At 38.2% G+C, this 14475-nt stretch overlaps 1 protein-coding gene across 5 annotated transcripts in view; it reads left to right on the forward strand.

Moving 5' to 3' along the window:
- Window positions 1-14475, forward strand: part of GLI3 (GLI family zinc finger 3) — a 264261-nt gene that overhangs the window by 231668 nt on the left and 18118 nt on the right. For all 5 annotated transcript variants that reach the window (XM_060781580.2, XM_060781581.2, XM_067470174.1 and 2 more), the window contains one exon: window positions 13588-13737. In XM_060781580.2, the coding sequence (XP_060637563.2) occupies window positions 13588-13737 (150 nt within the window). The remainder of the gene's footprint in view (window positions 1-13587; window positions 13738-14475) is intronic.

Genomic DNA, 14475 nt, shown 5'->3' on the forward strand with positions numbered 1-14475 from the left:
TTGTCCTAATTCCAACAGACCTCTACCTCTGAGGATGCCTGCCATAGATGCAGGCGAAACGTCAGGAGAAATGCCTCTAGAACATGGCCATATAGCCCGAAAAAACCCACAAGAACTGAACAAATAGATAATTAAAGGGAGAAATGTTCAAAGAGGAAGGCGCAAAGCTGTGATGTTTGCAGAACCTTGCAGAAATCTTGGAAATTTATTTAATGCTAGGTTACTACTATACAGCAAAGTTACGAATGACAGAATGTGGGCAACTTCTCTATTTCAATCCCAAAAACTCACTCTCTCAGCTCCAGGATGCTCTTCCATCCAGCCTCCAGGCCTTGCAATCTGAGCTGGTTTGTGTTATCACGCTAATTCCCACTCAGAGGCTCCTAATGTTTTCGTTCCTTGACCTTGGCCATGAAACTCTTGGTATGGAGGTGTCAATCACAACAGATATGGATCCATGAGACAAGGAAACCTTTGTTGTGACCACCTTCCATCTGGAAATCTCACTGCAAAAGACCATGCAGATCCAGAATAGATCTCTGCAGTCACCTCTGGATGCCAAGACTCTACCCATGGAAGACGGTCATACTCAGCTACAAGTAATAGCTGATGATATGATATACAAAATTTTGTATCAATATAACCCCACTCTTTAAAGCTGACAAGGGCTTTTATGAATGCAGTAGAAGCAAATGTGCAGGACATCTTGTCTTCTAATGAGAGTAAACATTGATAACCCAGTCACAACCAGACACAGACACAGTCGTCTGCTCTTTGCTTAGCTACTCTGCTGCTGAATACGCATGTCCAGAGTGGAATACATCACACAATGTTAAAACAGTGGATGTGGCTCTTAATGAGACATGCCACATTACCACAGGATGTCTACGTTCTATGCTGCTGGAGAAATTATTCTGTTTAGCTGGTATTGCACCACCTAATATCTGTCGGGAAAGAAGCAGCCAGTAATGAAAGGACCAAGGCATTGACATCTCCAGCCCATCCTTTGTTTGAATATCAGCCAGCATGCCAACATCTTAAATCAAGAAACAACTTTATAAGATCTACAGAGATACTTGCAGGAACACCTCATCAAGCGAGAGTCCAAATTATAGTCTACCAGTCAGGTTAGATCTCCTGTTGTGTATCCCTTGTCTAAACAAGAGGAAGGTGTCCAGAAGTGCTGAACAACTTTGGCATGGCACAGTCACACAGGGGAGGTTCACGACACCCCTATGTGGCCATAATGTAGTCCTGAATCAGAAATTTTCATGCGTGTTCTGAGCCACATTATGTGCCTGTGCCCTTAAATAGTTGCAGCCAGGTAGCTGACTTTTAGATCCTTACCTTTGATCACATAGGTGCCTAGTGCAGGCCATCTATCCCATGATTTTGCTTTTCTGTTATTTAGTATCCTCACTGATGGGTTGATGTTATATTAACAATTAGCAAAGTGTGATCTCACTAGAATGAAATCCTGCCAAGATTTTGTTCCACAGTCATCTAGCTCCCAAAGCCCGCACAAACACCCAGAGACCTAAATGTAATTACATGAGTACTGTTTCAGGCTCAACCAGCAAAATACATTTAGTTTGCATGTATAAATACTGTGTATAATTGATCAGAGATTAAAAGGAAGGTCATGCAGCATTATGAATTGCTGTCTTTACTTTCAAGATTAGATTACTTCCTTTGCAAACCCCCTGCCCCCTGTGAACTGAGTGTATGTCCTAAGGGTAGGTTTTTTCTCTCTCTCAGGTCAGGAATGTAATAAGGCAGGTTTTCCTCTCTCCGGGGTATTTTATTTGCTTCACTGTGTATAAATTGCTGCTATGAATACAGTGTTTTCTTTGTACAGTAGTCAAAAATTGATGCATCCTTGGGGACATTTCCATCTTTAGCATTTAAAAATATGTGATGGTCATGGTTATCCTATTGATGAGTGATGCAAATATCATTAGCATTGATTAATAGGCATAGAAAGTATAGGGGATGACTCCTATTTGACATGAGAATAGTAGCAATGAGTTAAGTGAGTTAAAACATCAGTGTTCTGTTATAGAAGAAATAGTCTAACTGTTGATGGCTCGACCAAGCAAGTAGGGTATGGAATATTGCGTTGTTGAAGGCTTTCATGGCTGGAATCACTGGGTTGCTGTGAGTTTTCCGGGTGTATGGCCATGTTCAGAAGCATTCTCTCCTGACGTTTCACCCACATCTATGGCAGGCATCCTCAGAGGTTGTGAGGTATATTGGAAACTAGGCAAGTGGGGTTTATATATCTGTGGAATGTCCATGTGGGAGAAAGAACTCTTGTCTGTTTCAGGCAAGTGTGAATGTTGTAATTAGCAAACTTGATTAGCATTGCATAACCTTGCAGCTTGGAATAATTCGCTTATTGAATATTTAGCTGCAGAAAGTTTGTATTGTATCCTTAATCTACATAAATTTATTGTGTATTGAACATGCTGCCTTATTTCATATTAAAGGTAAAGGATTTCATATTCTGTAAGAAGAAAATTAGCTACATGTTGAATTTTGGATGAGATTTATGTAAGGACTAATTGGGCCCTAATAAATACGCAAAAAGCACCAGTTCTTATCTGATCCAAGAAGCTAAACAGGGTCAGCTCTGGTTAGTACCTGGATAGAAAACTATTAATGAATGCCAGGAGGAAAGAACTGGCAAAAACCAACTTTGAATATACTTGCCTAAGAAAACCATATGAAATTAATGGGATCTCCATATATCAACAGGTAGCTTGAAGGCACATACACACACATCAGGTGGTACCAATTTCCTTTTTCTTCTCAGACCTGTATGTGGAGTTGGCATTTGAATTGTATGTGAAGCAATATTCAGCACTGTTAGGTAATTCCTATTAAACTGAACCACTTGAGAAATGTTGCTTGGAAATAGGGGGAAGAGGGGAAACACTGAGGAATATTGTGGGAATAAATAACCCTTAGTACTGAAAAAAGAATAAGTTGTTATGGATTTGTAGAGACTGATGAGTCTGAAAATTGCTTAATGACATTAGTTCAGTGTTTCACACTTCTTTATCCACAATGGAAGGTGCACTATTCTGGTATTTTTGGTTGGGTTCAAGAAGGACTCAATACATATCTCATATGTATTATGAGAAGGATTATGAGAAGGACTCATAATACATATTTCATTTGTATTATGAGAAGGATTATGAGAAGGACTCATAATACATATCTAATCTACATGTCTGTTCAGAAGACCTGTGGAGCTCAGGAAGTTCCATGAGTTCAGTTTGTCTTCCATGTGAGCAAGCATAGGATTGTATTCTGAACAAAAGAGGAAGAGAGCACAAGGGCCATGCAGTCCCCCTGCAGTACAGGAATACAAAATCAAAGCACTGATGACAGATGGCCATCCAGCCTAAATGTAAAATCTCCCAGAGCAGGAGACTCCACCACAACTGTGAGGCAGCATATTTTATTGGTGAACAGCTCTCACCGTCAATAAGTTATTCCTAATGTTTAGGTGAAACCTCTTTTTCTGTAGCTTGAATCTATGTCCTAGTTTCTGGAGCTCACAAAACAAGCTTGCTCCATCTTTAATCTGGCATCCTTTCAGATATTTAAACATGGCTATGATGTCACCTCTTTACCTTCTTTTTTCCAAGCTAAACACAGTATTCCAGATGAGATCTGATCAAAGCAGAACAGAGTGGTACTATTACTTTGCTTGATCTAGATAATATGCTCCTGCTGATGTAGCCTAGAATTACATTGGCTGCATTTTAGCTTCTGCGTCACACTGCTGATTTATGTTCAGTTTGTGGTCTACTAAGACTCCTGGGTCCTTTTCGCATGTACTGTTGTCAAGTGAAGCATCACTCATTTTGTATCTGTACATTTCATTTTTCCTGCCTAAGTGTAGTGCCTTACTTTCCACCCTGTTGAAATTATTTAATTTGTTTTAACCCAACCCTCTGTGAAGATCACACTGAATTCTGATTATGTCTTCTGGGTTACTAGCAACCCTGCCTAGTTGGGTATGATTTGCTGATTTGATAAGCATGGTCCTTATTCCTTCAGCCAAGTCATTGATAAATAGCACTGGCCCCAAGACTAGACACATCTCTCCAGGATGAGGAGGAGCCACCTTTAATTTTGGTCTATCAACCAGTTACAAATCCACCCAACAGTAGCATTGTCTAGTCCACATTTTATTAGCTTGTTTGGAAGAATATAATGGAGAACCATATCAAAAGACTTACTAATATCAATATATTCTACATCTACAGCATTCCCTTTACTCTTCTCCAAGCTTGTAACTTTGTTTAAAAAGAGAGATAAAATTAGCCTGCAAGGTAATTAGTAAAGTTTTGTCAGGTATTGTTTGATAACATAAGAACTGCTTTATCAGGCCAGATCAGAGTTTCATGTAGACTAATATTTTGTTTTCAATAATGACCAGATACATATTTCAGAAATCTCAGCATAGGAGATGGTCAAACCTCTTTATCTGAACCCAGCATATTTTGTCATGAAGCAATCATGATTCAGAGTCAAAAATAGACTTATTCACGGAAGTCTTTCCATAAAGCATATTTTAAGGTGTTTGGCATTACATTATTTAAATTTTCCTTAGAGGACTGCCAATTAACTTCCATAGGTGCTTCATTCCCCCCAGAGATGAACCAATGGCTATAGTAAGTTATGTAGTCCAGAAAAAATAGATATTTTTCATACTCATAAGTTGGCAAAATTGTCACAACAAAATTCAATTTCATTAGGAAGAAAGAAAATCCTTCTGATCTAGTCCCTGGAATGTGACATTTCATGGATGTAATAAGGTTAAAAACATAAATTGAAACACTTTAAATCCTTATTATGCTCTGTACTAAAGCTTCTATTTTACATAATACCCTTATTTCAGAAGGTTCTTTGTTTTGCAGACTAAAATCTAGCCATTCTTTCTCAAAGCACAGTCCAAGGGAGTCAAAAGCACCATGAAAAATCCAGAGGTAATTATCAGAATAAGAGAACCTGGAAGTCGATCACAGACTTTGAAATATTTTCATGGGAATTCTGTGGCAAGTGTAATGCTACTTGAAAAATGGCATTTTATTTGTGGCAACTTCAATTTTTATTCATTCTCCTTACAATAAGAAAACAGTTCTTGAATTGTAATGGGAGATAGAAAAACAGATCAGTGTTATATTAGATACATGTGCCAAACAAAATGGAAAAATTCAGTCTTAAGTTCTTCTAGGGCCATACATAATGAAATAGATGGCAGTCCAAGCACCTACTTTTACCTACTAAACTACATTTGAGACATATAGGTCTGTTGTAATGTGTTGCTCATGAAATATACCCAGACAGTCAATATATTTAATAATGAGCCACCATGTTGTAATGGTCTGAGCATTGGACTATGATTTCGGAGACCAGGGTTCAAATTCCCACAAAGCCTGGATGCCCACTGGGTGACCTTGGGTAAAGCATACTACTTCAGCTTCAGAGAAAGGCAAATACAAATACCTTCATAACAAATTTGGCCAAAAAATCCCTATAAGGTAGCCTTAAAGTTACCATATGTCAGACAAGGCATGCTTACAGCATCAATAAATAGCACCAGAGTTGACAACTGAAAATGCATTTTAATATTTATCTTAGAATCATAGGGTTGGAAGGGACTTTAATGATCATCTAGTCCAATTCTCCAACGTGTAAGAATTACACAACCAAACCATATCTCAGAGATCACTATCCAATTTATTTTTAAAAACATCCAAATAAGGAGAGTCCACCACTATGCAAAGCTCTGTATTTCACTATGCAAAGCTCTTACTATCAGGATGGTTTTCTTAATGACTGGATAGGGCCTTTTCCCAAATGGGTTGAAAACAGCAGAACTACCAAGTGAATTGCATACTTTTGTTACATGTGATAGTTCTTATTATACATACTGTTATTAACATGGTTCTAGGTACATCAGTTCTCAATGCCTGCTTATCCGCATCCAAATTTAGATTTTAATATAGTCCCAAATATTCAAACTAGGCATTCTTTTGATACCTTTTGCTTTTATATAGTACTGCAAGTAAATGTAATTAACACATGTGGCTTTCCTGTCTTATTATGCCTGAGTTCTACAGCTATTTGCCTCTGATTTTTGCTCATTATAAGGCATGGCTAATAAAAGAGGCTATGATATAATAATCCTTGGTGCTTTGAAACAATGCACTAGTTGCTCAATTTTCCTGTTCTCCTGCTTTCCATCTCAAGACAGATGATCCTAGTTGAGTCCCTTTTTGGGAGATAAAGCAGGGTATAAATAAATATAATATCATTATTATTATTATTATTCAACACCAGAAAAAAAGAAAACATTTCAGTTGTTTTAATCATGTTGTTAAAAAGCCCAGAATCTTTTGGAGTACCAATTGTGTTCTTGTCACTCACTTATAAATCGAGTTGTTCTCTTTTTGAAGGCTAGGCTCTCTGTTTGTAAAGTTGGCTAGTAAAAGAGAATCTGTTCAGACTACTTGTTCATTCAGCCCAGTGTAAATGACTGGCCCTGTTTTGACTGGCCCTATAGGGTTTTTGGACCAGATTAATCCTTTCTGCCACCTGATCCTTCTAGCTGTGGATGCAAAGAACTGAGTCTTGGACCTTCCACTTGCAAAGGAGGTGACCACTGAGCTGCAGCTACTCCCAAAGGAATGAAATAGAACAATAGGAGTAGTTCAAGAACCACAGGCTCACTTACTCTTACCTCCCTTCTCTTCCTTTCTTTTTTTCTTTCCCCAATATTTGTAGGCAACATGAGAGGAAAGAAACCAATGATGGCATGGTTTTCTTCTTTGCTGCACCTGGAAGAGCTTGTGCTCTTCCTAGCTTGTTGGATAAACTGGATAAACTGCAAGGAGCACAATCTTATTTCCCATAAGGGCACAAACTTGGTTAGAGAGTACAGGCATTAGCCTGGCTACCTCCTGCATGCTAGGTTAGTAATTTAAGATTCCCCCTCCACACCACACACACACACAAGATTGAATCAGAGCTAGTGCATGGGAACAAGAATAAAGCTGAACAGACAGAAAATGCTGCAGTGCTGACCAGACATTTTTCTGATACTAATCCAGCCCTAGCCTATCCAGAGTTCTCCTGCTTTCTGTGGATTCCTGTTTTCTTATATACTCTAAAGCCTAAGAGTACACAGCCCCAGACACTCATTGGGCTTGGGTATTGAGATTTCTGGATCAAGGTTTGGAGCCCCAGGTACCTCCTTGGGGAGTCTGAAATGGGAGGGGAAGATTGAGAAAGAGAACTACAGCTCTACAACTGTAACCTGCTCTAACTGTATTTGGGATTTGAGACTTCAAAAGCCCCAACATCTTGAAGGATGTTGTTACTTCACCTCATGGATCTCTATCCTCTGACTGTATATTATATTATATAACATGTAGATGCATACATATAGAGCCATTTGTGGAGATGTGTGCAATCTAAGGGTAAATTATCAAGGCTTTGGTTCCAAATAAGACATGCACGCCTTACTTACTTATTTTAATGTTTAATGCTCCTGTGGATTGCCAGCATAGTTTAGCCATCATTATCTCTCCCCCTTTTGATATCCTATAAAATAGCAATCCTATAAAAGGAATTTAAAGGATTTATTGTGCCTCCTTTCATGCTGTAGAAAAATAAAACATTCTACAAATCTCATTGCAGCAATTCAAAATGCTGTTTATGTACGTGCTTTTAATGAAGATTCAACAAGTAACTTTAATTAGAGAAGGAAGGTAGCTAAACGGAATATGGTAAGAGTAACATAACATGCAAGCAAAAAAAAAAAAAGCACAACTGAAGTAGAACTTCAAGCTGCAAAGAATCCATCTGCCACACACACATACACACTACTGTGAGGAGAGGCGCATAACAACTTATTATTATTATTATTATTATTATTATTATTATTTCCTACTGATGAAATTTTATTTTTAAGGCCCTTTGAAAGCAAATGTTGACCTTGAAACCTGTGTGCATGTAATGAATAAAAATTGTTCTTACAAAGCTAGTAGATTTTCTGTCCAAATGTATTCTAAGTTGACAGTCTAGGCATACTTTTGCTCAGCTTGATATTGACAATCCACAGGATACTTGCCCATTTCCTTCCAGAGCACAACCTAACCTTACCTTATATGTCTGGTGTTTTTCAGCAAGTGGGGTTGACAATTTTGTGGTAGTTGATTATTCTGTAATATGGCATATGATAAATCTGCCAATGAATTGGAATCATTCTTTTCTAAAAGACTTGATCCAAAGGCTAACATCCAGAATTATGGAGCAGGGTTTTTTACTACAATACACTAGTGCCTTGTAATCACCCGGTTGTCAAATACAATGTCATTAGTACAAATATCTTAAGGGGAAGGTGAGTTGTACAGAGTATTTTTGTAGGTGTTGGGAAAAATCAGTGAGATGAGAAAGAAAAATAGCTTTCACTTAGGAGTGATTGGAGATAGCAAAGGTCCTGTCTCCTTTGCTTTCAGCTGGTATTTTCAATGAGATGACTGAGTTCCATTTGGTTCCTCAAACCAACCTCTAAGAGGTAGATTAGTTGCGTTCATGGCCAGAGCACCAAATGGTAAAACTGGCAATCTAACAACATCACAATACATATTTATCTAATGTACACATTCAACTTATTACGTTATAGAGTAGATACCTCCATCATTTGACTGAAATATTCCTTGAGGAGCAGGGGTACATCAAAACACTGAGATTTTGAAACCCTAGGCTAAGAATCATCAATATTCACATACTGAATTGTCTCAAATTGTCTTTTCACTACAAAACCAGTAATTTCTGGGATCAGAAACTCCCACTTCTCTCCTCTCCTCCTACCTCTCTACCTCTCTGTCTCGCTTAGTTGGGACGGTTATCTGGATCTTACAAAAGACCTGGACCTTCTGCAGGCCATCTTAGGTCAGTGGGATAGAGATGCCCCACCATGATCACACACACCATTACATGCTGGTCTGCAGTTTGAGGTGATTAAGGCAGAAGCTTTTAGAAACTCTCTAAAGAATTGCACTTTAGTTGTGTGAAATAATGAGATGTGGATTATACAATAAACTTGTGGATTATAAAATGGAAAGGATTTTCTAGCAGTCGAACAAAACCTCATAGTTATAGATTTACACAGCTCAGCTAGTTTGTACTTGTATGTGATAATTACCTTTTCTTCTCCTTTTCTGGTGAAGTCAGGTCTGCTGCAACTTTTGTCTTAATTCAGAATGATATGCTGAGAAATTCTCTTAATTGAGTGAGTTTTCTGCAGTAATTTCTTCCTTTGGAAACTTAGACTTCGTATACACTTCTTTGATTCGCTTTCTTAGTGCAGAACCCATAAATGGACTACAGAGATACGCAGTTGAAACACAAACTCATAAAAGACTACATACTGTATATGTAGCACTTCTCTTCAATTAATTGCATATGCTGCCTATGCTGCTGCCACTTTAAAAAGTACAAATGGAAATACGAGAAAATAAAGTTAATTTTTATAAGAAGGTTACATCTGATTGCCAAAGGGATGATGATGATGATGATGATACTTTATTATTATTACAGGAGGACTCAGGGCGGCTTACATGAGGCCACACCCATCAGTACAATACACACAATATTACACAAAAACATAACAAAACCAAAAATAAAATACATAAAATGCAAAAACCAATATAATAGATGACACAGCAATATAGAATCAAACATTAAAACACAAAGGAATTTCACTGGAATAGCATGTAATTACCCTAGCAATTTTAGTCAAAAAACCTGGGTTGACTTATTCATGAATCAATGCTAGTGCTATATCTTAAATCTTATTTAAAAAGGAACCATTCCCTTTTCTGAGTTGAATGTCGAACAAAAGACCTTACTCTTTCCTGGGAGAACCTCAGAGAAGCACCAACATCCTCTACCCTCTTCTCCATGGTGTCATTTTTAACCATGGCCAGGCGTGGCAGACTCCCAAGGTTGCCATTGGTCCTTTTCCTTCTACACATAATTGAAAGCCATAATCCTGGTACCAAGGCTTGCCCTCAACTTATACATGAGGTTGTATATATAAATACATATGGTATGAACATAATACAATTTATTTGGTTGGCTTTTTGTGATCTAGTATAAATTGCTGTGTCTGATTCTTCTACTTTTAAGAAGATTGATTACAGTGACATGTTGAGGACTGGGCAATGGTATCCAGTTCTATTTGGTCATGGATGCCTCCAGCGTTCTCTTATACCCCCATTTTCCATCCTCAGTTACGGAGGAAGCATGTAGTGCTGTGTCATTTTACTGTCAACTTTTTTGCTGTGAAACCTGAACTAGGTAGCCACCTAGAGGCTTCACTGGGATATGATTATTTGCTTATTTGTGTGTGTGTGTGTGTATGGATGGAAATATATATATATATATATATATATATATGGCTGTCTGCCCCAAAGCAGTTTGCAAAAGAAAAGAAAACAACTCCAGACTCCCCCCGTCCCACCATCTGTAATGGATAAAATGATAATTTAAAAAAACATCCTGATTTAAAAAATCAAGTTTAAATATGTGTAGCTATTTAAATCAACCTGGATGCACTCAGAGCAAAAGCTTCTTTGAGAGAGAGGGGGGCTATGTTAAACAAACAAACAGATTTGGTAAATTATAAACTGAAAGGACTGGCCTAGCCTGAGAAGAGCATTGCACAATGAGTGTGTTGGTAAAGAGAAAGCATGGCACCGCTTCTTAAAGTCCTCACTGAATGGACACATGGCAAGGAGTCCCAAACAGACTGAATGGAAAGTGATACTCTATTGCAGGGGTCTTCAAACTAAGGCCCGGGGGCCGGATACGGCCCTCCAAGGTCATTTACCCAGCCCTCGCTCAGGGTCAACCTAAGTTTGAAATGACTTGAAAGCACACAACAACAATAACAATCCTATCTCATCAGCCAAAAGCAGGACCACACTTCCCACTGAAATACTAATAAATTTATATTTGTTAAAATTGTTCTTCCTTTTAATTATTGTATTGTTTTTAAGTGTTTATATGCGCTACAAATAAGGTATGTGCAGTGTGCATAGGAATTCATTCATTTTTTTTCAAATTATAATCCTGCCCTCTAACAATTTGAGGACTGTGACCTGGTCCTCTGTTTATAAAGTTTGAGGACCCCTGCTCTATTGGGTCTAAACAGCTACCAGTGTAACCTCCTATTACATTGACAGCTGTTTGAGCCAACTTAGGGGGCAAATAAACCGGGCTGTTGTTAATAGTGAGAGACCTAATTGAACTAGCAATAAAACTTGTAGCAGAAAATGATTATATTAAAGGCATTATTTCAAATAATTTCAGGCATTTCCAAAAACTTTCAAAGGAAATGTGAGTGTCACCAGGTTTGGGAGCATAGCACAGGGCAGGGGAGGCTTAATCTTTCTTCATCTGCTGAAAACACATGCGCCCCAGCATGGGAAATAGCAGCAGTAAATTTAATAGTCCACCTGCCTACCTGCTGATAGAGACCTTTCCTCACCATTTCTGGTTGCTGTTGTTTCAGTATCACTCATCAAGCTAGCCTTTTTGGGTTGAGGGACTTTCAATGAAGCCTCCAAGGAGGATGTCCTGTTTTAGCCTCATATGGGATGAGGCAATCTTGCAGATATTCTGGCTTCAGGACAGTTAGGCTTCAAACCAGCAGCTTGAAGTAAGCTTGGAACCAATCTGGAAACCACTGCAATATGTGGTCACTGGGGCACTTTGTGCTTTCTGTCACTTTCAAACACTTTTGAAAGGTATCCTCAGGTAGAGAGCATTTCATCAATCTCATCAGGAGATAATTAAACACATAAATTACTGTGGCCAATCGTAGGGAGAGTTGTAGGCACTCCAGCCAAAACAGGCCCTCCTAGACATAGTACCTATATGGCATTTTAGCAACAATGGTGTGTATAAGAAAACATTCAGATTGATAGCCAGGTCTTCTACAGGGAGTGTAATCCCATCCAAAACAGGGTAAAATTTCTGTCTGAGCGTGACCTTTCTGTCAACTAACAGAATTTCTTTCTTCTCTGGACTGAGCTCAGTATTCACCATAATCTCTTACTGCAACCAGGCAGTGATTCAGAACTTCCATAGATACTTTTGCATGTGTTGTGCAAATCAGAATGTTGTATCATCAACACAGATGTGAGACCAAACTCCTTCCAAACTGGTTGGTTGCCTGCAGTGGCTTCATGTGGATTTTAAAAGGGGCAGCATTGATCCTGTAAGATAATGCCTATTATGCCACACAGCAATTCCTCAGTAGCCCCTTTTGGGAATGTTCAGCCATGAAACAGCATCATAAGACTCAATATATGCCAAATGTTCAAGCTAGATGCCATGATTTATAATATAAAGGCCGAAAGGCCCAGCAGAACCAAGAGGAATACACTTCCCATATCCAGTTCTTGACACAGGTCATTCACCACAGTGACCAAGACTGTTACTTTGATCCAAAGAAAGTCTGAAGTTGTACTGCCACAACTCCTGCCACAATTATCTTGCCTTTAATTCTCTTCTTGTCCTCCAGATTCATAATGATAATAAAGTTCATTACCACTTTCCTTATTTTCCTTATTTTCTCTAGTGTGTTAGAACTTGTATCCAATCATGTCATTATTAGAGGATAATATCCATTGTTGTATATTTTCAGACTGTAACAGTAATATCCAATCAGTTTTGCTACGGCTCTTAGAAATTTCAGGGGGAAAGCAAGAGCAAGTTAGTGTAGCCTGGACAGATTCTCTAGAGAACATTATCAGTTTGAGTTGGCATGTAGTTTGGAATTGGTGCTTGCTTATTATTGTTTAGTTTTTATTATTGTCACAGGCTTTTGCAATAGTTCATTGCTCCTGTTTTATATATGATGTAAGCTTTGTTAGACTTCGTTTTCTGATCAGACAGCCATTGTGTGCTTTACCTGATGCGGCTTCTTTTTAAATATCCTGTTACTTTGATCAACTAAGCCTTTATACATTGAACCCTAAAGGGAAATTTCCCCTACACTTAACTGGAGCTGGAGGCCTATGCTGTAGCAGACAAGCTTATCCAGTCACAGGGATGGGAATTACATAGCCCATCGGGTGCTGCTGATCTGTAACTTCCACCAATCCTCGCTAGTATAGCCAGAGCATTGGAATGGTAGGACAACACCTCGAGGGTCACATAATTGCAATCCCTTGGAGGTTGCCCAAAGAAATGAAGACTAAGTCAGTTTATAAGGAGTTTTATGAATTTTAACTGTCAATTTGATGTTTAATTTTTTTAATATTTGCATATTTGTGGATTTTAAAATGTATTGAAATGCTTTAAGTGTAAACTGATTTTAGTATCCTTTGTGGAAACTCAAAGCATAATCATAATCATTTGTTAAATACTTATATAGGCAGTATTCCATATATAAAAATTACATTGTGTTTTTTGTTTTGCCAAATCAATACTCAATGTGGTTTTTAAGCACATTCAAAGTACTTATCTTTAATATTATTTGTATCCATACAGCATATAAACAATGATCACATACACGGGGAGAAAAAAGAGTTTGTATGTCGATGGCTGGATTGTTCCCGAGAGCAGAAGCCATTCAAAGCCCAATACATGCTGGTTGTACACATGAGGAGGCACACAGGAGAAAAGCCACACAAATGCACTGTGAGTAACTAAGACATTCATAAAAAGAAAATAAAAGAAAGTCTCTATGTTCGCATTTCTGTTGATGCCTAGTCAGATACTTCTGGGAAGTACTAAAGCAGTGTGTGAAAGCAATGGCACCTTTACCTCTCCAATTAGTCATACATGGAAGGCAACAATATTTCTTATTTTGTTTTTTAGCATTTTTATTTCCTATTTTATTTGTGGCCTGCTTTTTTTACAAAAAGAAATCCATTGTGGGTACCAATGATGTCCATAAATCAATAAGATATTGTAATATGTTGGTAGGGTATTCTTCCCTGCTCCCCAAAACATTGGGTGGTTTTTATTGGAGGAGGTGATCTTTCAGATCCCTGAGGTCAAGTTGTTTTGACCTTCGTAAGTCACAACAACCACCTTGATTTCAAACCCAAATCAGATAGAATGTCAATGCAGATCTTTTGGGATGAGTGATAGGTGCCCCCAACAGATACTCATTACACCAATTGTATTTTTAAAGATAGCTGCTAAGATAGAACAATCCTATTTATTTGGCCTTTTAAACCTCTGTATATGTCAGTAACAGTCACCACATTTTGCAAAAGTAAATTCCATAAGAATTCAGAGTCTGGAATGGGGTGGGGGTTCAATGTTTAGATAAGCCCATCAACTGCTTTTTAGATAACCTTTTCCATCTGGATGTTTAGCTTGAACTAAATGCAAACAAGGAATACACTTTCACACACACACAGAGGCAGG

Source organism: Anolis sagrei, chromosome 6 (genome assembly GCF_037176765.1).
Source record: "Anolis sagrei isolate rAnoSag1 chromosome 6, rAnoSag1.mat, whole genome shotgun sequence".
NCBI lineage: Eukaryota > Metazoa > Chordata > Lepidosauria > Squamata > Dactyloidae > Anolis > Anolis sagrei.